This window comes from Tachyglossus aculeatus, chromosome 9 (assembly GCF_015852505.1).
Source record: "Tachyglossus aculeatus isolate mTacAcu1 chromosome 9, mTacAcu1.pri, whole genome shotgun sequence".
Lineage (NCBI taxonomy): Eukaryota > Metazoa > Chordata > Mammalia > Monotremata > Tachyglossidae > Tachyglossus > Tachyglossus aculeatus.
Window position 1 is genome coordinate 23,965,934 of NC_052074.1, and position 21,246 is coordinate 23,987,179.

General features: G+C 43.6%; 1 protein-coding gene across 1 annotated transcript in view; it reads right to left on the bottom strand.

Moving 5' to 3' along the window:
• The window catches only part of RBKS (ribokinase), a 90,168-nt gene that overhangs the window by 51,283 nt on the left and 17,639 nt on the right, over positions 1-21,246 (bottom strand). Inside the window, exons 2-4 of the mRNA XM_038751500.1 lie at positions 14,171-14,303; positions 2,851-2,914; positions 680-742 (exon numbers count right to left, since the gene is read on the bottom strand). Of these exons, the coding sequence (XP_038607428.1) occupies positions 680-742; positions 2,851-2,914; positions 14,171-14,303 (260 nt within the window). The remainder of the gene's footprint in view (positions 1-679; positions 743-2,850; positions 2,915-14,170; positions 14,304-21,246) is intronic.

Sequence of the window (21,246 nt, forward strand, 5' to 3'; positions counted from 1 at the left end):
TTTGTTAAGCGCTTACTATGTGTCAAACACTGTTCTAAGTGCTGGGGTAGATAGAAGGCAATCAGGTTGTCCCACGTGGGGCTCACAGTCTTAATCCCCATTTTACAGATGAGGTAACTGAGTCATAGGGAAGTTAAGTGACTTGCCTAAAGTCATACAGCTGATAAGTGGCAGAGTCGGGATTAGAACGCATGACGTCTGACTCCGAAGCCTGGGCTCTTTCCACTAAGCCATGCTGCTTGGGGAAGGTTTTTGGAGTTATTGGGTAAAAACAGGGGTTAAAAAGACACTTGGTAAAATGTGAGCATGTTTGATACAACTTGATTGAAACACAAAATGAAGGGTTCTGGTAATACTACCCAAGCGTCAGGGCAAAACAGCAAAACTGATAGCTCCTAGCAGAATATTTTCTTTTCCTCATAAAAGAAAATTAGATAGCCGAAAAGGTGGCCAGTAGAGGTTTTAGGTCGCCACTGACATCAGCTACTGGCCCCTTTTATACCAGAGAGAGCAGTGTCTTTGATTTTATGTGCTTAGTATCAAGGGGTAGGATATGAAAATACTGGACGGAAACTAGTGAGCTAATCTAGTACAACAAATTGGTCACTAGTGAGTAAAAGCGCCATTTCCTTTTAATTTGACGTTAAAGAAAGGATTTTTGTGTTGGAGGAACACCTACCTTCATTATCGACAAGTATTGAAGCCGCTCCCGTCGAGGCATCCTTGGTCTGATGGACAAATTCTAAGAGAGAAAATTTTGAGAACATAAAGTCTACAGTTGGTCTGTCTCTCCTGGAATTGTAGCATTTGCCCAAAGCCTGATGTATTCTTGACACGGTCAGCACGAACGCCTATTAATTCCTGTTCTTTACACACCCAATTCCTCAAACTCAGGGGATAATCGGGTTTCCACAGTCCCTCTCTCACCCCTGGCTGAAGCCTGGGAGAAAAGGTTTGTGCATTTCCTAGAAGCTTCCCCTTCAACCCCAATCTCCCCACTAGAGATTTTCTAGCTCCTCCACAAACTGACACCGAGAAGCTCAAAGCTGGTGTCATCAGGGGAATCGGGTGGGAGATTGTGAGACTGGAAGGCCGAGAGTCCTTGGGTGGGGAGTGGGAGAGAAATAAACCTTGCCCCTAATCGTCTACTCTTACCCATCTGCACCCTGAAACCTGCTTCTGTGAAAATGTATGGGGCCTGCCTTCAGAGCATATTCCACCCCTGATAGTTTCTCAGTACTTTTAGCTCAGTACGTCGGACGCAGTTCCGTAAAATTAAGTTGAAAACATGCTGGGTAACTCGTGGCATTTAACGAAATGTTAATGGAAACTTCATCTGCAATGATAGAGATATAGACAAGTGCTAATTTACAACCATCAAGTAGCATAAGGAGGCATACAAGTCTTTACATTTGGCAGGACGCTCTCTGAAATTACCCAAAACCATATTATTAAGAGACTTTGTGCACTGCTATTTTTCTACAGACACAGTTATTCAATGGAATGAATGCAATTTCTTTTATTTAATATTTTAGATTGTGAGCCCTATATGGGACAGGGTCTGTGCTCCATCTGATTATCTTGAATCTGTCCTATCCCTTAGTTTGGTGCTTAGCACTTAATGAATATAATCATCAATTATGAATCTATTCTATTTTGTAGTATGTTTGGTTTTGTCTCCCCCTTTTAGACTGTGAGCCCACTGTTGGGTAGGGACTGTCTCTATATGTTGCCAATTTGTACTTCCCAAGCGCTTAGTACAGTGCTCTGCACACAGTAAGCGCTCAATAAATACGATTGATGATGATGATGATGATGATAATATTAATGTTGATAACAGCAGTGTGGCCTACTGGAAGGAGGATGGGCCCGGGAGTCAGAGGACCTGGGTTCTCATCCCCGCTCTGCCACTTGTCTGCTGTGTGACCTTGGACAAGTCACTTCACTTCTCTGGGCCCCAGCTACCTCATCTGTAAAATGGGGATTAAGACTATAAGCCCCATGTGGGACCGGGATTGTGTCCAACCTGATTAGCTTGCATCTACCCCAGCGCTTAGTACAGTGCCTGGCACACAGTAAGTGCTTAAGAAATACCATTTAAAAAGAAACAAACAAATAAATGAATGATCTGAGTTAGAATACCATTAACAGGATAAAAAAGCAAAACATATTCGCAGCTCTTTTTCTCATTCTCGGGGGCACTGCCTGTTCCCCAAGACTGTAAGATCATTAGAGAAGCAGCGTGGCTCAGTGGAAAGAGCTCGGGCTTTGGAGTTCATACCCCGGCTCTGCCAATTGTTAGCTGTGTGACTTTGGGCAAGTCACTTCACTTCTCTGTGCCTCAGTTACCTCATCTGTAAAATGGGGATTAAGACTGTGAGCCCCCCCCATGGGACAACCTGATCATCTTGTAATCTCCCTAGTGCTTAGAACAGTGCTTTGCCTATAGTAAGCACTTAATAAATGCCCTTATTATTATTATTATGGGCAGGGAACGGGTGAACGCTACTTCTGCGGCACTGTACTCTCCCAAGTGCTTAAAACAGTGCTCTGCATATAGTAAGCACTCGATAAATACCACTGACAGATTCAATATTCAGAAGGAAGCTTTTCTGGCTACACTCTGGGAGTGTAGGGCCTGCCCACCGTTTTGAAATCATTTTGCCATTTGAAGATTTGGAATCCACTATCACTGTTTCATTCCCAGGGTGAGGGATGGAAATTAAAGGTCATCTGAACTACATTGAACGAAGATCCTCTCCGACCTTCAGGGGATAATCTGGTTTCCACAGCCTTTCTAGGACAGTATCGAAGACAATTTAAAACACATTCAAAAGGATAAAACATTACCTGTAGAAATACCATTCCGTTTGAAGTTCTCTATATAATCATTGCCAAAAGAATCCTTCCCAACCTGTACAAAAGAAAGCATGATCACTAGATCTTTTAAGCTCAGTAAAATACTAGACCGCGGGTTTATTTTAATAAGCAGATGCAAAGTACATGAAATCTTCTCAGAGCTTCATAAACTTTAATTAATCCTCTTAGTATAAGAAGCTAGACTTGATTTTGTAGTACGTTTGGACCAGAGAGTGTTTGAATTAATATTCCAGTTACCTCCCACCTCAAATTAAAACCCACTCTGTGACTGTCAGATTTAGGTAACTTTCTGTCTAATATGACCTGTTTACATGGCAGTTTGCACCGACCATTTTGATGGAGAAGCAGCGTGGCTCAGTGAAAAGAGCAGGGGCTTTGGAGTCAGAGGTCATGGGTTCAAATCCCGGCTCCGCCAATTGTCAGCTGTGTGACTTCGGGCAAGTCACTTCACTTCTCTGGGCCTCAATTCCCTCATCTGTAAAATGGGGATTAAGACTTTGAGCCCCCCACCCCGCCCTCAGGGGACAACCTGATCACCTTGTAACCTCCCCACTGCTTAGAACAGTGCTTTGCCCATAGTAAGCGCTTAATAAATGCCATCACTATTATTATTATAGGGACAGCATTAGCGAGATGTTTCCAATTCTTTTGCAAATCTTTTTTCTACGCTCTATGAAAACAGAACCACGGATGGCAAACGACAAACCAGATGGTATTGCAAAGGACACTCTTGGCGACAGCACCAGTCTGTTGGACTTGTGGGTCCCATATTGGCCTTTTCAACCACACAAGTACCCGTCATGTACCCGTAAACGTACCACAAACCCCAGCTGATGAGGTTCATCGTTGGCACCAGTCTAAATTCAATTCATCAGGTAACTGTGGCCACATCCAGTTCCTGTGACTCAGGCTGGAAGCCAATTCTTCTGAATTTAGTTTTCAAAACCTTTTTGGTTGCTAAGTCTCTCCCATTAGAAAAACCAGGTGTTACGAGTCATTAAAATGTGATATTACGGCTTTGTGAAAAATGACTACAAAATGACATTGTGGGGTTCCAGATTTATTCTCTCAAATGATTTCCAGAGCAAATCTGCTCAGTTAAAAGGCAATTTTCTAATTACTGGCACAGCAAACTCCACTTGGGAGCGAGGGAAGAAAGGCAGTTTGCTTTCTGTTTCTTATACTTCCACTTGTAAAAAGGTTTGATGGTTAGAAATGAATGGGATTCATGGGTGGTGGCAAAGTTGAAGCATGGGAGAAGCAGAATCCAGCTGTTCTAAAGCATGGAGGATGGAAAATCTATTTCAATAAAATGAACAGAGCCGACTGAAAACTAAGGATAAGTAGATTGCTTAGCAGTGGAATTTCTTTGACTGCAAGAGGGTGGGCCAGACAAAAAAGAAAGAGGGTTCTTTGGATGCTGACTTGGAGGCGACTTCCTTTGGCTCTTAGTGGCGAGGTGGGTCTACACTACTCTTTGAAAAGAAACCTACTTTACTCAGCCTTTTGCTTCGTCTATTTTCGTTGCGTATGTTCCCTGCAGGTTCTGATTCTCATCTCTCACTGTACGGGACGATTTAAACAATGGTGCCAGGTTTGGGCAAAATCCCATTTCCCTTCTTCCATGCCTGGGAGGGAACATGGGGCAGGGACTTTCCATTTCTATTTTTTTTTATGGTATTTGTTAAGCACTTACTACGTGTCAAACGCCGTTCTAAGCACTGGGGTGGGAATACGTTCATTAGGTCGGTCACACTCCCTGTCCTACATGGGGCTCACGGTCTAAATAGGAGGTAGAACAGAGGCAGAGAGGAGTTAGGTGACTTACCCAAGGTCATACTGCAAGCAATTGGCAGAGGCAGGATTAGAACCCAGGCCCTCTGACACTCAGGGCCTTTCCATTAGGGCATACTGCTTCTCGGTTGATCTGGGAGCTGTTAAGGGGCGGAGACTGGAGTCCGCGGATATCCAGAAATGCCAGTTTTTGTCCATTGGCACTAACCAGGTTCTGACTGGGAGATAGAGCTTTTCTTTTCTTGGACCCAAATGAATGTTCTCAGCCCATTTCTTTCTAATGTTACTGACGATGTATGTTTGTTTCCTTTGTTTCCCTTCCCCTTCAAGGTGGGGAGGGTAGGAGGATGCATCGTTGAGGACAGGGAATGTGTCTACTAGCTCTGTTAGACTGTACTTTCCCAAATGCTTAGAATAGTGCTCTGCACATAGTAAGTGCTCAATAAATACCATTGACTGCTCGATGCTAGAAAGCAGAGAGGCCTAGGGTCAGGGCGGGGAGGGCGCTGATCTGAAAAAGAGGGCGTGGTCTAGCATGTAGAGCACAGATTTAGGAGTCAGGAGGACCTGAGTTCTAATCCTGGCTCTGCCACCTGTCTGCTGTGCAACTTTGGACAAACTACTTAACCTCCCTGGGCCTCAGTCACCTCATCTGTAAAATAGGGATGAAGACTGTGTGCTCCATGTGGGCCAGGGACTGTGTCCAACCCAGTTTGACTCTATCCCAGTGCTTAGTACAGTGCCAGGCACCTAATAAGCACTTAATCAATACTATAATCACTATTATTACCACTGCCCAGCCCAAGGGAAAGGGAGAGAACTAAAATAGCCCAGTGGGACAAAGGCCTGCACAGAGATTCACATTAGCCTGTGATTCCAGCGAATCTGAACGGCCCTTGGAATGGTTTAACTGGTTAGGCTTAGGTAAGGGAGGTGGCCCTGCAATCCTCTTATTTTGGATTTCCTCCAACCTGGGGGAGCTGCAGTTCCTGGCATTCTCTGTGGTCCACACTGCAATGCACAGTCTGAAAAAGTTGATCTGCACCTATATAAACAATGACGCAAATAATATTATCCGTTTCCAGTGGAGGATAGGCGGTGCCAAAACGCTAACTTGACCCAGGCCGACGTAACTTCACAGGGCTCCAGCTGCGGAGTGCCCAGTCTGGTTCGATGCCAGCCCCCAAAGAGAGACGGAAGGCAAATCGAGGTTCTACCCATTACGGTCGGCTGCATCATCTGCAGGCCAGGCTGCCGATGCCCCAGTCCTCTCCCACGCCCAGCTCAGTACCAGCCTTCGGCGAGGAAGTCGAGTCGCCGCCAAATGAGAAAGGAGCTGACGAAACGACCTAAAACTCATTCCTGACGATTGCTGCGGGGCAAGGCCCCACCCGATCTTCCCAATACTCACTTGAACATGTCCGCCTACTCCGGAGTTTCAGTTTCCTAGTCCCTAGTCCCAGACTGATCTTGTTAAGCACAAGTCGCTTTGCATTTCAGGGGGAAAACGGGCCCCCGGTTCACCGTCAGTGAGCAGTTCTGGCGGCGATGGAAAATGACCTGCGGCAAATGAGTAAGGAAGGATGTGATTTCGTTTTAGGTGAGGTGTCGCTTTGGCGCCAGACATTCCCAGTCAGGTCCCGGTTTAGATGGCGGGTGGGAGGGTTGCCACAATGGCCTCTTGTCATCTACTGTGTCCATGCAGGGCTATGCCGGCCACAGGAGAGAAGACCAGGGTAGATGGATCCTGCTGACATTGCTTCTGTTCCCCACTGTCTTTTGGGGCCTTTCCAGTAGAAATTCGTCTTCAGAAATTCGTCTGCAAGTATACGGTGGCAACGCTGGTTCATCGCTGCCTTTGACGTTAGACCCTCGGGGTCTCCAGAGAGCCTTCTGAAGAGCTAACCCACAAGAACGGGGCTGCAATTCCAATGTTAGTTAACTTTGATGTGGTGTCTGCTGCACTGCGGCGGGGAAATGTCTACAATTCCTTGTTCCGGATCACTGCTTGGGGCACGCTGACGCACGGCAGGAGAAGGGTTAGCCTCATGAAGGGCCTGGGATTCAGAAGGACCTGGGCTCTAATCCCTGCTTCACCACTTGCCTGCTGTGTGACCTTGGGGAAGGCACTTCACTTCTCTGTGCCTCAGTTCCCTCATCTGTAAAATACGGGCTAAGACTGTGAGCCTATGTGGCACAGGGACAAAGTCCAATTTGATTATCTTGTATCTATTCCATCGCTTATAACAGTGCCTGGCACACAGTGAGCGCTTAACAAATACCCCAATTACTTTTATTATTATTTTGATTGATGGTATGCGCCACTGAAGCCACCTGCAGTTATCATCTGTTTGTTCTCACGACTGGACACCTGTCCACATGTTCAGTTTTGTTGTCTGTCTCCCCCTTCTAGACTGAGAGCCCGCTGTTAGGTAGGGACCGTCTCTACATTTTGCCAACCCGTACTTCCCAAGCGCTTCGTACAGTGTTTTGCACACAGTAAGCGCTCAATAAATACGATTGAATGAGTGAATGAATATGGAGCACTGATGTCTGGGTTCCAGAAATGGTAGAGATTTTCCACCTGCTAGGGAACGGCCAAGCCCCGTGACCAAGAACTCTGTCCTCAGGTAGCCCGAGGCGATGGGCTGACAAAAAGATAGCCGAGGGGGTCCTGCGTGTTAGATGACCCAGACTTTCTTGTAACTTTTTGCTTCTCAGGAAGCAGGATTTATTTTTTTCCCTCCGAGTGATCCATCCCTCTTCCAACTGTTCCAGTCCAGCGTGGTCTAGTGCGTGGACGATATTTTCTGGGCATGAATATTGATGTTTCATAGCTTCAAACTGTGTTTCATTGGATTCTGGAATCATTTCTTCTTCCGTGGTCAAGCACTAGACTGCTTAACCGCCAAGTAATTGTGGGAGAGGGGGTGAGCTACTCTGACGACTTTAGTCGTATGTTAGATGCTGTTATTCACTCTGGGAAGGGCAGTTTCATTTTCTATATTCGTTAGACTCTTATCTTCAAATATCAACTACCTAGACCTCTCACGCGGGTCCACGGCTATAGGGAACAAACTCCACAAACTAGTACCACAACATTTCTTTTTGTGACTGGGATCCGCACCTATATAAATATTGACGTACTTCACACTCGCTTATTCTCACTATTCACTATTTCTTGACATACACTTTCCCCCCAGCTCAACATCGGAGCTTTTTCCATGTGCCCTCCAAGAGAGTTTACATCATCGCAGCTGGAATTCGGTCTTGGTACAGAGACGTTTCGTTTGTAAATTAATCGAGTTGGAAAAGAAATCAGAGTAATGTATGTTCTGCTCCATCTGTTCTGCATAAAAAATTTCTGTCCTTTTTCCTCCTAGAATTTATTTAGTTTTTTTACACTGCTGCACAGCAAGCTCAACAACTTTGGTTATTAAAAATAAAAAGCTTTCAAACTGGAGAAAATACTGGGGTTTAAATAGTAAATAACATCTTGTAGTGTCCACATTCCATTATAGTTAGAGTGAAGTTAAAGCAGGTTATAGTCAATTAATATTGACTAGTCAATTATTATTGCGTGCTTACGTGCAGAGCACTGTAGTCCTTCAGAAGTAGAACCTACAGAATATTTAACATCTATACACTGATAAAAACTTGCAGCAGGGAACAAAGTAGATTTCAAACTTAATATTTTCGTAAGAAACCCCCAAAGACCTATTATCTACTTCTTTGGGATACATCAGAAAACTAATGCTGAGGATCAGTCTAGGCTGCCTGCCAAGTCAAACTGCTTCATCTTTGACAAAAGTCTGATTCCCGCCTTGACCAAAACCAGGACCAAAGGTTAATATCCCATCCCTACAGACAATCTTTGGAAGAGATATTACTTCTGAAGTTAATGTTTTATGGGAAAATAAGAATGCAGGGCTTGGGGTTATATGGCACAAGCACATTGGTTATTAGATAAAACTGTATATTACTATAATTCATTGTAATTTTGTTTTGCTGAACTGTTACGATTGCTGTAAAACAAAATGAAGGAAAGCTCCAGATAAGTACTACTGCTCTTGAGATGAGTATTTTACAGGAAAATAGGAATTCAGAACTTTTTAAGGACCGATTTGAGAAAGGGTAGGGAGGAGTAATAAGAATATTAAAATAATAATAGTGATGATAATAATAGCATTTGCTAGACAACATACAGATATGAGATGGTCTCTGTCCCATATAAAGCACACAGTCTAAGTAGGAGGGAGAACAGACCCTGAATTTCCATTTCAGAGATGAGGAAGTGGGAGCACGGAGGAGTCAAAGGGTTTGCCCAAGGCCACACAGCAGGTAAATGGCAGAGTCGGAATTAGAACTCAGGCCTCTGACTTCCAGGTTGGAACTCTGTCCACTAGGTGACCCTGCTTTACGACAGTATAACAAGAACAGTACAAAATATTATTTACCATTTAATAATAATAATGTTGGTAATAATAATAATAATGTTCAAGTGCTTAGTACAGTGCTCTGCACACAGTAAGTGCTCAATAAATACGACTGATTGATTGGTATTTGTTAAGCACTTACTATGTGCCAAGCACTGTTCTAAGCGCTGGGGTAGATACAAGATAATCAAGTTGTCCCACACGGGGCTCACAGTCTTCATTTTACAGATGAGGGAACTGAGGCCCAGAGAAGTGAAGTGACTTGCCCAAGGTCACACAGCTGACAAGTGGCGGAGCCAGGATTTGAACCCACGACCTCTGACCCCAAAGCCCGTGCTCTTTCCACTGAGCCACGCAGTATTTTCTCCACTTTGAAATACCCAAGAAGGAGGAAAAATCAGTGTTTATATCTAAGGATATCTTCATGTAACTTTATTCTTACGAAGTCTTATTTGAATGACCTTTATAAAAACCAAAATAAAGAAAAACATCACCAGGATGGACGAGAAGAAATGTGCCTGATCTGACCATCTTTTATCTCCCCCAGTGCATGGCACATATTAATTATCATAATTGTCAGAAATTACGAGTTCTGTGTCTCTGAGCTCACCACTAAGTGACTGGCAGTTAAATCTAACCTTTTGGCTTGTACCTCTAGACTGTACGCTGCTTGTGGGCAGAGAATATGTCCACCAACCCTGTTGGATTGTACTCTCCCAACCGCTTAGTACAGTGCTCCACAGACATTAAGTGCTCAATAAATAGCACTGATGATGCTGGTACTGCCTGACCTGATGTGCCTGCCTATTGCCTATTGCTGAAGTCTAATTCCTTCTAGACTGTGAGCCCACTGTAGGGTAGGGACTGTCTATGTTGCCAACTTGGACTTCCCAAGCGCTTAGTACAGTGCTCTGCACACAGTAAGCGCTCAATAAATACGATTGAATGAATGAATGAATATAGGACCAGACAGCTTACTTTGCCTGCAGTCAACCAGCCTGTCGCCAAACTTTCATAGTGTGCCTGGGAAGATATTCTCCCTCTCTAGATCGTAAACTCGTGGGCAGGGAATGTGCCTGTTATATTTTTGTGTCGTACTCTCCCAAGTGCTTAGCACAGTGCTCTGCACACAGTAAGCGCTCAAAAAACAGGACTGATTGAAGTATGAGTCCTGGATTCAGCTGTTCTGTGTTTAAACGTCAGTCCACTGTTTAGTGGTGCAACCAATATTCTGATATCAAAATGATACCCACCAGTTCCTCCTCTCTAGTTTCTACTGGACACTTCTTTCTGCTTAGAGAAGAGGAAGGGTTTCTGTCTTTCCCTCACCTTCTTTCTTTTCTCTTTTGCAGAAAGGGAACATTTAAAGTCCACTGGGGGATTTCCTCCTCTCAACTGCTCCTCCTTGCCCTCCTGAGCCAAGAAGTTGGAGATCCAACAAGCCACCTGGAACCAGGAGTTAGTATATGCTACTGGTTCTTTGGGAAATTCTTCCAACTCAACAGAGTCCGAATACCAGCTTCAGTCCTCGGAACGGTCAAATAAGAGCCCACACAGGGGCTGCCAAATGCTGGCGACTGGGACGAGAAGACATGAGCGTGATTAAACTAAGTGCACCGTACTCAGTAAATCCTCAACAAACACCGCGGATTGATTGATGATAAACTGCTACGGCCCTCCCAAAAATGCTGAAGTCTAATTAGTAGCTGGAGAAAGGCCAAGATTAAATTTCTTCCGACACCACACTGCGTCGCGTCCAGACACACGTGCGTTGTTGGAAGAACGTTTCCTGTCTTTATTTGTTGCTGAACTGTACTTTCCAAGCGCTTAGTACAGTGCTCTGCACACAGTAAGCGCTAATAAATACGATTGAACGAATGAATGAATGATTCTGCAGCGAAAACAGTGTTATGGCCAGACTGATTGATCACTTTCCCATGTCAAATGGGGGGACCTATTTAATTTGGGGGCTAGAATACGGGTGACACTGAGAGTGAGTGGGTATGCTTTGGCCCGTGAACAGTAACCTACATCACCATTCAGGGACCAGAATAAAAGGCTTTCAGAACTAATACAATCTTTGTATAATTCAGTTAACTCGTTGTGGGCAGGGACTGTGTCTACCGTCTCTGTTGTACTCGCTTAAGCGCTTAGTACAGTGCTCTGCACACAGAAGCACTCAATGAATGCCACTGATTAACACAGTCAACCGTAAGACAAAATCCTAGACAATTAGATTAAATCAGTTTGAGTGCTTGCCTCATCGATCATGTTTCTGACCAAATGAATGACTGAGAATTACAATCAATTCATTCATTCACTCATTCAATCGTATTTATTGAGCGCTTACTGTGTGCAGAGCACTATACTAAGCGCTTGGGAAGTACAGTCCTACAGAATGGGCAAATAGATATTCTGACAGTTTGCAGATCAGGTAGGAATCTTGTGGAGGGAAAAGTTAAACATAACAGGAAACGAAAGACTGATATGGTGGAGGCGTTTTGGTAAAATTGCACAGCTTACAGGAAAGCCTTTTCTTACTTTGACTTCCCCTATTGCATCACAAAAATAATACTATCTTTTATTAAAGAATGTGTACAAATACTTTTATTATCTCGCTAGTCATGACACCAGATCCTTGGAATTTCACTAAGGATACAAAAATTGCAGGTGACACCCTTTCCAGTTAGGGCACCTGGTAGGCTCTAGATCAATCAATCAATCAATGGTATTTATTGAGCGCTTACTGTGTGCAGAGCACTGTACTAAGCGCTTGGGAAGTACAAGTTGGCGACATATAGAGACGGTCCCTACCCAATAGTGGGCTCACGGTCAAGAAGATCATTTCTCAATGAGAGACACAGAGAAATGTCCAAAGTGCGGGCATTTTCTTTTCACAAGAACCTGCAAACTGCACAACGGCAAAAGATCAAATGCTCAGCTTTAAGATGAGAGAAATAATTAGGGATGAGAGAAATTCCAATTAACTGGGCTAAACATACGAAAGAGCGTGGCTGTATTCAAATGTATTCCGACGAAATTCCAGCATTTCGGGGGCTAGGAATGCTATCAGGGTGGATTCTTTCCCAGCTGGGAGAGGAGCCAGGGTGCTGCACAGCGTCACCTCTCCCAGCGGGAAGAGTTGAACGGAAGGATGGTGGGATTCAGAGGGCCCTCGGCGGGGCCGGGACTAAATCGGAGCGGGCCAGAACTTGTCTCTGGTTTAAGGAAAAGTCCCGGAATCGCGGTTCCTGCTAGGAAGATTGTTCAGTAGAGGCCCTTTTTGGCCACATGGGATTGGCACCCTCCAGGCCAGTGAGGGGTTGGGGCAACAGGCCTCTCGCCTGTCGGTAAGTGGAGGTGGAAACTGAGTTCTGAGTGGAGGCTGAGGGCGGTGGGGAACAGACAGACTCCCTCACCACTTGGAGATTCCCAAGACTGTAAGCTCTGTAAGACTGTAAGCGCTTAGAACAGTTACAAGGTGATCAGGTTGTCCCACAGAAGGCTCACAGTATTAATCCCCATTTTACAGCTGAGGTAACTGAGGCCCAGAGGAGTTAAGTGACTTGCCCAAGGTCACACAGCTGACAATTGGCGGAGGCGGTATTTGAACCCATGACCTCCAAAGCCCGGGCTCTTTCCACCGAGCCATGCTGCTTGTACATATTTACATATTCTATTTATTTTATTCTGCTAACATGTTTTGTTCTGTCGTCCGTCTCCCCCTTCAAGACTGTGAGCCCGCTGTCGGGTAGGGACCGTCTCTAGATGCTGCCAACCTGGACTTCCCAAGCGCTTAGTACAGTGCTCTGCATGCAGTAAGCGCTCAATAAATACTATTGAATGAATGAATAATAATAATAATAATAATGATGGCATTTATTAAGCGCTTACTATGCGCAAAGCCCTGTTCTAAGCAGTGAGGAGGTTACAAGGTGATTAGGTTGTCACACCATGCGGGGGGGCTCACAGTCTTCATCCCCATTTTCCAGATGAGGTAACTGAGGCCCAGAGAAGTGAAGTGACTTGCCCAAAGTCACACAGCTGACAACTGGCGGAGGCGGTATTTGAACCCATGACCTCTGACTCCAAAGCCCGGGCTCTTTCCACCAAGCCACGCTGCTTGTACATATTTCCATATTCTATTTATTTTATTCTGCTAACATGTTTTGTTTTGTCGTCCGTCTCCCCCTTCTAGACTGTGAGCCCGCTGTTGGGTAGGGACCATCTCTAGATGTTGCCAACCTGGACTTCCCAAGCGCTTAGTACAGTGCTCTGCACCCAGTAAGTGCTCAATAAATACTATTGAATGAATAATAATAATAATGATAATAATGATGGCATTTATTAAGCGCTTATTACGTGCAAAGCACTGTTCTAAGTGCTGAGGAGGTTACAAAGTGATTAGGTGGTCCCACCACGGGGGGCTCACAGTCTTCATCCCCATTTTCCAGATGAGGTAACTGAGGCCCAGAGGAGACTGTGAGCCCACTGTTGGGTAGGGACTGTCTCTATATGTTGCCAACTTGTACTTCCCAAGCGCTTAGTACGGTGCTCTGCACACAGTAAGCGCTCAATAAATACGATTGATTGATTGATTGATTAAGTGACTTGCCCAAGGTCACACAACACCTGTATATATGCTTGTACATATTTATTACTCTATTTATTTATTTTACTTGTACATATCTATTCTATTTATTTTATTTTGTTAGTATGTTTGGTTTTGTTCTCTGTCTCCCCCTTTTCGACTGTGAGCCCACTGTTGGGTAGGGACTGTCTCTATATGTTGCCAACTTGTACTTCCCAAGCGCTTAGTACAGTGCTCTGCACACAGTAAGTGCTCAATAAATATGATTGATGATGACAGCTGACAGTTGGCGGAGCCGGAATTCGAACCCATGACCTCGGACTCCAAAGCCCGGGCTCTGTCCACTGAGCCCCGCTGCTTCGCTAATGAATCTTTCTGAATGGTTTTACTTGGCATTTCAGAAGAACCGGAGCAACTGAGCCCCCGAAAGCCGTCCCCCCCAGCCCCGGCATGCGGCTCCTGCACCCACCTTGCAGATCATGGAAGTCTTGGCCCCAAGCCGAGCAGCTTGGACGCACTGATTGGCTCCTTTCCCACCAAAGCCAATAAAAAACTCATGTCCGTGGATGGTTTCTCCGGGTTTCGGCAGGCGGGCGGTAAGACTGTGGCAATTTAAAAAAGGATAAAAAAAAAAAAAATGAGTCGCCCGGTGGTAATTGAAATGGTACTTCTTCTACACCGTGAGCCCACTGTTGGGTAGGGACCGTCTCTATATGTTGCCAACTTGGACTTCCCAAGCGCTTAGTACAGTGCTCTGCACACAGTAAGCGCTCAATAAATACGATTGATTGATTGATTGATTGATTGACTGTTGCAATTTAAAAAAGGATAAAAAAAAAAAATGAGTCGCCCGGTGGTAACTGAAATGGTACTTCTTCTAGACTGTGAGCCCACTGCTGGGTAGGGACTGTCTCTATATGTTGCCAACTTGGACTTCCCAAGAGCTTAGTACAGTGCTCTGCACACAGTAAGCACTCAATGAATATGACTGATTGATTGATTGACTGATTGACTGTTGCAATTTAAAAAAGGATAAAAAAAAATGAGTCACCTGGTGGTAATTGAAATGGTACTCCTTCTAGACCGTGAGCCCACTGTTGGGTAGGGACTGTCTCTATATGTTGCCAACCTGTACTTCCCAAGCGCTTAGTACAGTGCTCTGCACACAGTAAGCGCTCACTAAATACGATTGATTGATTGACTGTTGCAATTTAAAAAAGGATTAAAAAAAAATGAGTCGCCCGGTGGTAATTGAAATGGTACTTCTTCTAGACCGTGAGCCCACTGTTGGGTAGGGACTGTCTCTATATGTTGCCAACTTGGACTTCCCAAGAGCTTAGTACAGTGCTCTGCACACAGTAAGCACTCAATGAATATGACTGATTGATTGATTGACTGATTGACTGTTGCAATTTAAAAAAGGATAAAAAAAAATGAGTCACCTGGTGGTAATTGAAATGGTACTCCTTCTAGACCGTGAGCCCACTGTTGGGTAGGGACTGTCTCTATATGTTGCCAACCTGTACTTCCCAAGCGCTTAGTACAGTGCTCTGCACACAGTAAGTGCTCACTAAATACGATTGATTGATTGACTGTTGCAATTTAAAAAAGGATTAAAAAAAAATGAGTCGCCCGGTGGTAATTGAAATGGTACTTCTTCTAGACCGTGAGCCCACTGTTGGGTAGGGACTGTCTCTATATGTTGCCAACTTGGACTTCCCAAGAGCTTAGTACAGTGCTCTGCACACAGTAAGCACTCAATGAATATGACTGATTGATTGATTGACTGATTGACTGTTGCAATTTAAAAAAGGATAAAAAAAAATGAGTCACCTGGTGGTAATTGAAATGGTACTCCTTCTAGACCGTGAGCCCACTGTTGGGTAGGGACTGTCTCTATATGTTGCCAACCTGTACTTCCCAAGCGCTTAGTACAGTGCTCTGCACACAGTAAGCGCTCACTAAATACGATTGATTGATTGACTGTTGCAATTTAAAAAAGGATTAAAAAAAAATGAGTCGCCCGGTGGTAATTGAAATGGTACTTCTTCTAGACCGTGAGCCCACTGTTGGGTAGGGACTGTCTCTATATGTTGCCAACTTGGACTTCCCAAGAGCTTAGTACAGTGCTCTGCACACAGTAAGCACTCAATGAATATGACTGATTGATTGATTGACTGATTGACTGTTGCAATTTAAAAAAGGATAAAAAAAAATGAGTCACCTGGTGGTAATTGAAATGGTACTCCTTCTAGACCGTGAGCCCACTGTTGGGTAGGGACTGTCTCTATATGTTGCCAACCTGTACTTCCCAAGCGCTTAGTACAGTGCTCTGCACACAGTAAGCGCTCACTAAATACGATTGATTGATTGACTGTTGCAATTTAAAAAAGGATTAAAAAAAAATGAGTCGCCCGGTGGTAATTGAAATGGTACTTCTTCTAGACCGTGAGCCCACTGTTGGGTAGGGACCGTCTCTATATGTTGCCAACTTGGACTTCCCAAGCGCTTCGTACAGTGCTCTGCACACAGTAAACACTCAATGAATACGACTGATTGATTGATTGACTGATTGACTGTTGCAATTTAAAAAAGGATAAAAAAAAAAAAATGAGTCGCCCGGTGGTAATTGAAATGGTACTTCTTCTAGACCGTGAGCCCACTGTTGGGTAGGGACCGTCTCTATATGTTGCCAACTTGGACTTCCCAAGCGCTTCGTACAGTGCTCTGCACACAGTAAGCGCTCAACAAATACGATTGATTGATTGATACTTTGTTCTTTAGAAGAAAAATAGAAGGGAGCTAGGTTAATCAGTCGATCAATAGTATGTACTGAGTGCTTACTCCATGCAGAGCGCTTTACTAAGCATTTGGGAGAGTAAAGTAGAATTAGCTGCCCTCAAGGAGCTGACAATTTTTAATGGGGACTTCTATGTGGTCCTAATAATAATAATAATAATAATAATAATAATAATAATAATAATAATAATGGCATTTGTTCATTCATTCAATCGTATTTATTGAGCGCTTACTGTGTGCAGAGCACTGGACTAAGCACATTGGCTTTAAAGCAGTCAATCAACTTACCCCCTTCCTACCTTACCTCCCTGACTTTCTTCTACAATCCAGCCCACTCACTTGGCTCCTCTAATGCCAATCGATTCACCGTACTTCGATCTGGTTTATCTCGCTGCCAACCCCTTGCCCACATCTCGTCTCTGGCCTGGAACTCCTTCCCCATTCACATGCGACAGACCATCACTCTCCCCATCTTCAAAGTCTTATTAAAAGCACATCTCCTCCAAGAAGCCCTCCCCGACTAAACCCTCGCTTCCTCCATTCCCTCTCCCTTCTGCATGCCTGTGCACCTTTCACACGGACTGAATTAAGCTTTTTAAAAGGAAACCCGAGTCCTCATTTTAAGCAGATATATCAGAAACCACCTCAAGTAGAATAACTCTCTTCCACTGTGTTTGCAAATATATAACTCTTCCAAGTCTGCTAGACTCAGGCTCCTTATAGGACCAATGTACATTCACCAAAAGAATGGCCTATTGCTTAACTACAGAAGGCATTTATAAAAAAATGCCCTTCCCATACATTTTTCAATTCACCAGATTTGGAAATTATAGGACCAATATAAATTTGAAAACACTTTTACATTCACCAAAAGAACGGCCTATTGCTTAACTACAGAAGGCATTTATAAAAAATGCCGTTCCCATACATTTTTCAATTCACCAGATTTGGAAATTATAGGACCAATATAAATTTGAAAACACTTTTACATTCACCAAAAGAACGGCCTATTGCTTAACTACAGAAGGCATTTATAAAAAATGCCGTTCCCATACATTTTTCAATTCACCAGATTTGGAAATTATAAGACCAATGTAAATCTGAAAACACTTTTTACATTCACGAAAAGAACGGCCTATTGCTTAACTACAGAAGGGCTTTATAAAAAAAGCCGTTCCCATACATTTTTCAATTCACCAGATTTGGAAATTATAGGACCAATGTAAATCTGAAAACACTTTTACATTCACCAAAAGAATGGCCTATTGCTTAACTACAGAAGGCATTTATAAAAAATGCCCTTTCCATACATTTTTCAATTCACCAGATTTGGAAATTATCGGACCAATGTAAATCTGAAAACACTTTTACATTCACCAAAAGAACGGCCTATTGCTTAACTACAGAAGGCATTTATAAAAAAAATGCCCTTCCCATACATTTTTCAATTCACCAGAATTGGAAATTATTGACATTACTAACCAAAGACTGCCCTAGGCTCTTCAATAAAAGGTATGGCTTGGATTTTGTAAATGACATTTTAAATTATATCTAGTGCTGCTCTTGTGAGACTGTAAAAAAATTGGTAGTGGAAGTAATTAAATCTGAAAACACTTTTACATTCACCAAAAGAATGGCCTATTGCTTAACTACAAAAGGCATTTATAAAAAATGCCCTTCTCATACATTTTTCAATTCACCAGATTTGGAAATTATTGACATTACTAAACACAGACTGCACTAGGTTCTTCAATAAAAGGTATGGCTTGGATTTTGTAAATGACATTTTTAATTATATCTAGTGCTGCTCTTGTGAGACTGTAAAAGAATTGGTAGTGGAAGTAATTAAATCTGAAAACACTTTTACATTCACCAAAAGAACGGCCTATTGCTTAACTACAGAAGGCATTTATAAAAAATGCCCTTCTCACACATTTTTCAATTCACCAGAATTGGAAATTGTTGACATTACTAACCACAGACTGCACTAGGCTCTTCAATAAAAGGTATGGCTTGGATTTTGTAAATGGCAGTTTTAATTATATCTAGTGCTGCTCTTGTGAGACTGCAAATGAATTGGTAGTGGAAGTAATTTTAGATGGCAAGAATAGACAATTTGGCTACGGTGTCAAGTTGTGAACACAGAATAAAAACTTTTGTTTTAGTTAGAAGACAAGTCAATCACAAACCCTTAGATGATTTGATGCTTTCTTCAGTGTGCACCAGTCAATTTAAGCTTTCGATTTAAAATACGGGAAGACATTCGAGGCAAAGAGAATGGTTCTGAAAGTTCCCAGAGAAAATGGACAGTCCACGAAATTGAAAACGTGGCCATTTTGGGGAAAATTCCAGTAGGTGCTAGTTTGAGACCGTAACTATTAAAAAGGGACCTCAAAACTTCATCCTAAAGGGCAATCCTGACTGAATAAAACACCTAGGCAACCAAGTAAAGCACTCATTGACGAAAAAGAGGAAGAACTATGACGGTGGAGAAAGCTCACGCTGAGTAGCATTTAACTAGACCTCTCATTCCACTGACTCGATAATCCAGATTTCTTTTCTTTCTTTTCGTATTTTTTGAGTGCTTACTCTGGGAGAGCACTATACTCTGGACTCAATAATCCAGATTTCTTTTCTTTTCTTTCTTTTCGTATTTTTTGAGTGCTTACTATGGGAGAGCACTATACTCTGGACTCGATAATCCAGATTTCTTTTCTTTCTTTTTGTACTTTTTGAGTGCTTACTATGGGAGAGCACTATACTAGGCACTTGGGGGAGTACAATACAATAGAGTTAGCATTCACATTCCCTACCCACAGTGAGCTTACAGTTTCGAGGGAACTATATTAAGTACTAGATAAGGAAGTTTTATTTATTCACACACTAATTTAATACATTACCCAATTAATCAAAACTACCTCCTCAAGAGAAAGAACTTTTAGTATCATATCTAGACTGTGAGCCCACTGTTGGGTAGGGACCGTCTCCATATGTTGCCGACTTGTACTTCCCAAGTGCTTAGTACAGTGCTCTGCACACAGTAAGCGCTCAATAAATACGATTGAATGAATGAATATCTGAAAGAAAGTAAGAATTAAAGAGATAGAAACATGTAATGAGAAGCAACAGGGCACAAGCTTGGAAGTCAGAAGGACCCGGGCTCTAATCCAGGCCGTTTGTGAGCTGTGTGACCTTAGGCAAGTCATTTAATTTCTCTGGGCCTCAGTTACTTTATCTGTAAAATGAGGATTAGGACTTTGAGCCCCGTGTGGGACACTGGACTGTGTCTAATCTGATTAACTTGACTATATCCCAGCACTTAGTACAGTACCTGGTACTTAGTGAGTGCTGGGGATGAAGACTGTGAGCTCCCCGTGGGACATCCTGATCACCTTGCGCTTAGAACAGTGCTTTGCACATAGTAAGCGCTTAATAAATGCTATTATTATTATTATTATTTGTTTGCTTGGCACTTACCACGTGCCAGGCACTATTCTAAGAGCTGGGGTGGAAACCAGCAAATTGGGTTGGACCCTCTCCCTATCAATCAATCGTATTGATCGTATTTATTTATCTACCCCACGTGGGGCTCACAGTCTCCATCCCCATTTTGCAGATGAGGGAACTGAGGCACAGAGGAGTTGAGTGACTCGCCCAAGGTCATGCAGCGGACAAATGGCAGCAAACCTTGTCACTCCCAGGCCCGTGCTCTATCCCCATGCAGCAGACAAATGGCAGCAAACCTTGTGAATCCCAGGCCCGTGCTCTATCCCCATGCCACACTGCTTATCTATCAATGGTTATCGATCGATCTCTGCTATGTAGTGAGCGCTCGCTTGCTCTGTGGAGAGCCCCGTACAAAACGCTCGGGAGGGTGCACTCCAACAGAGTTGGTAGATGGGACCCCTGCCCACAAGGAGTTTAGAGGAGTTGGGCGTTCAAAACAGATTATTGGATCGGTTTCATCACACCCCACAAACAAACGATTTCAGTCAATGCCTGCCGATGACAAAGGAAGAAATCATCTTTAGGAGGCGTGAAGATGGAGCCATCTAGTCTCGGCTTGCTACCGCTTCAGCAGAACCCTTTCATTTTGGCCTCATGATCGTTTCTGCTTACTCGGTTTTATGAAGAAAAATTGGATCTCTCACCTGCAGTATTGGGGAACATCCAGCTCCTCAATTTTACTCGCTTTTGGCCCGCTACACATCCAGCTCCTCCATTTTCCTCGCTTTTGGCCCGCTACACATCCGCCATACACCCCCTGGCCTGGAATGCCCCCCCCCGCCCCACATCCGCCAAGCTAGCTCTCTTCCTCCCTTCAAGGTCCTACTGAGGGCTCACCTCCTCCAGGAGGCCTTCCCAGACTGAGCCCCCTCTTTCCTCTCCCTCTCCATCCCCCCGCCTTACCTCCTTCCCTTCCCCACAGCACCTGTATATATGTATATATGTTTGTACGTATTTATTACTCAATTTATTTTACTTGTACATATCTTTTCTATTTATTTTATTTTGTTAATATGTTTGGTTTTGTTCTCTGTCACCCCCTTCTAGACTGTGAGCCCACTGTTGGGTAGGGACTGTCTCTATGTCTTTCCAACTTGGACTTCCCAAGCGCTTAGTACAGTGCTCTGCACACAGTAAGCGCTCAATACGATTAACAGATACCATAAAAAAAGAGAAAAGAAAAAATCACAATATAGATGTAAGGAGTATTACTCAATTTAGAATACTTTTCAATTCCCT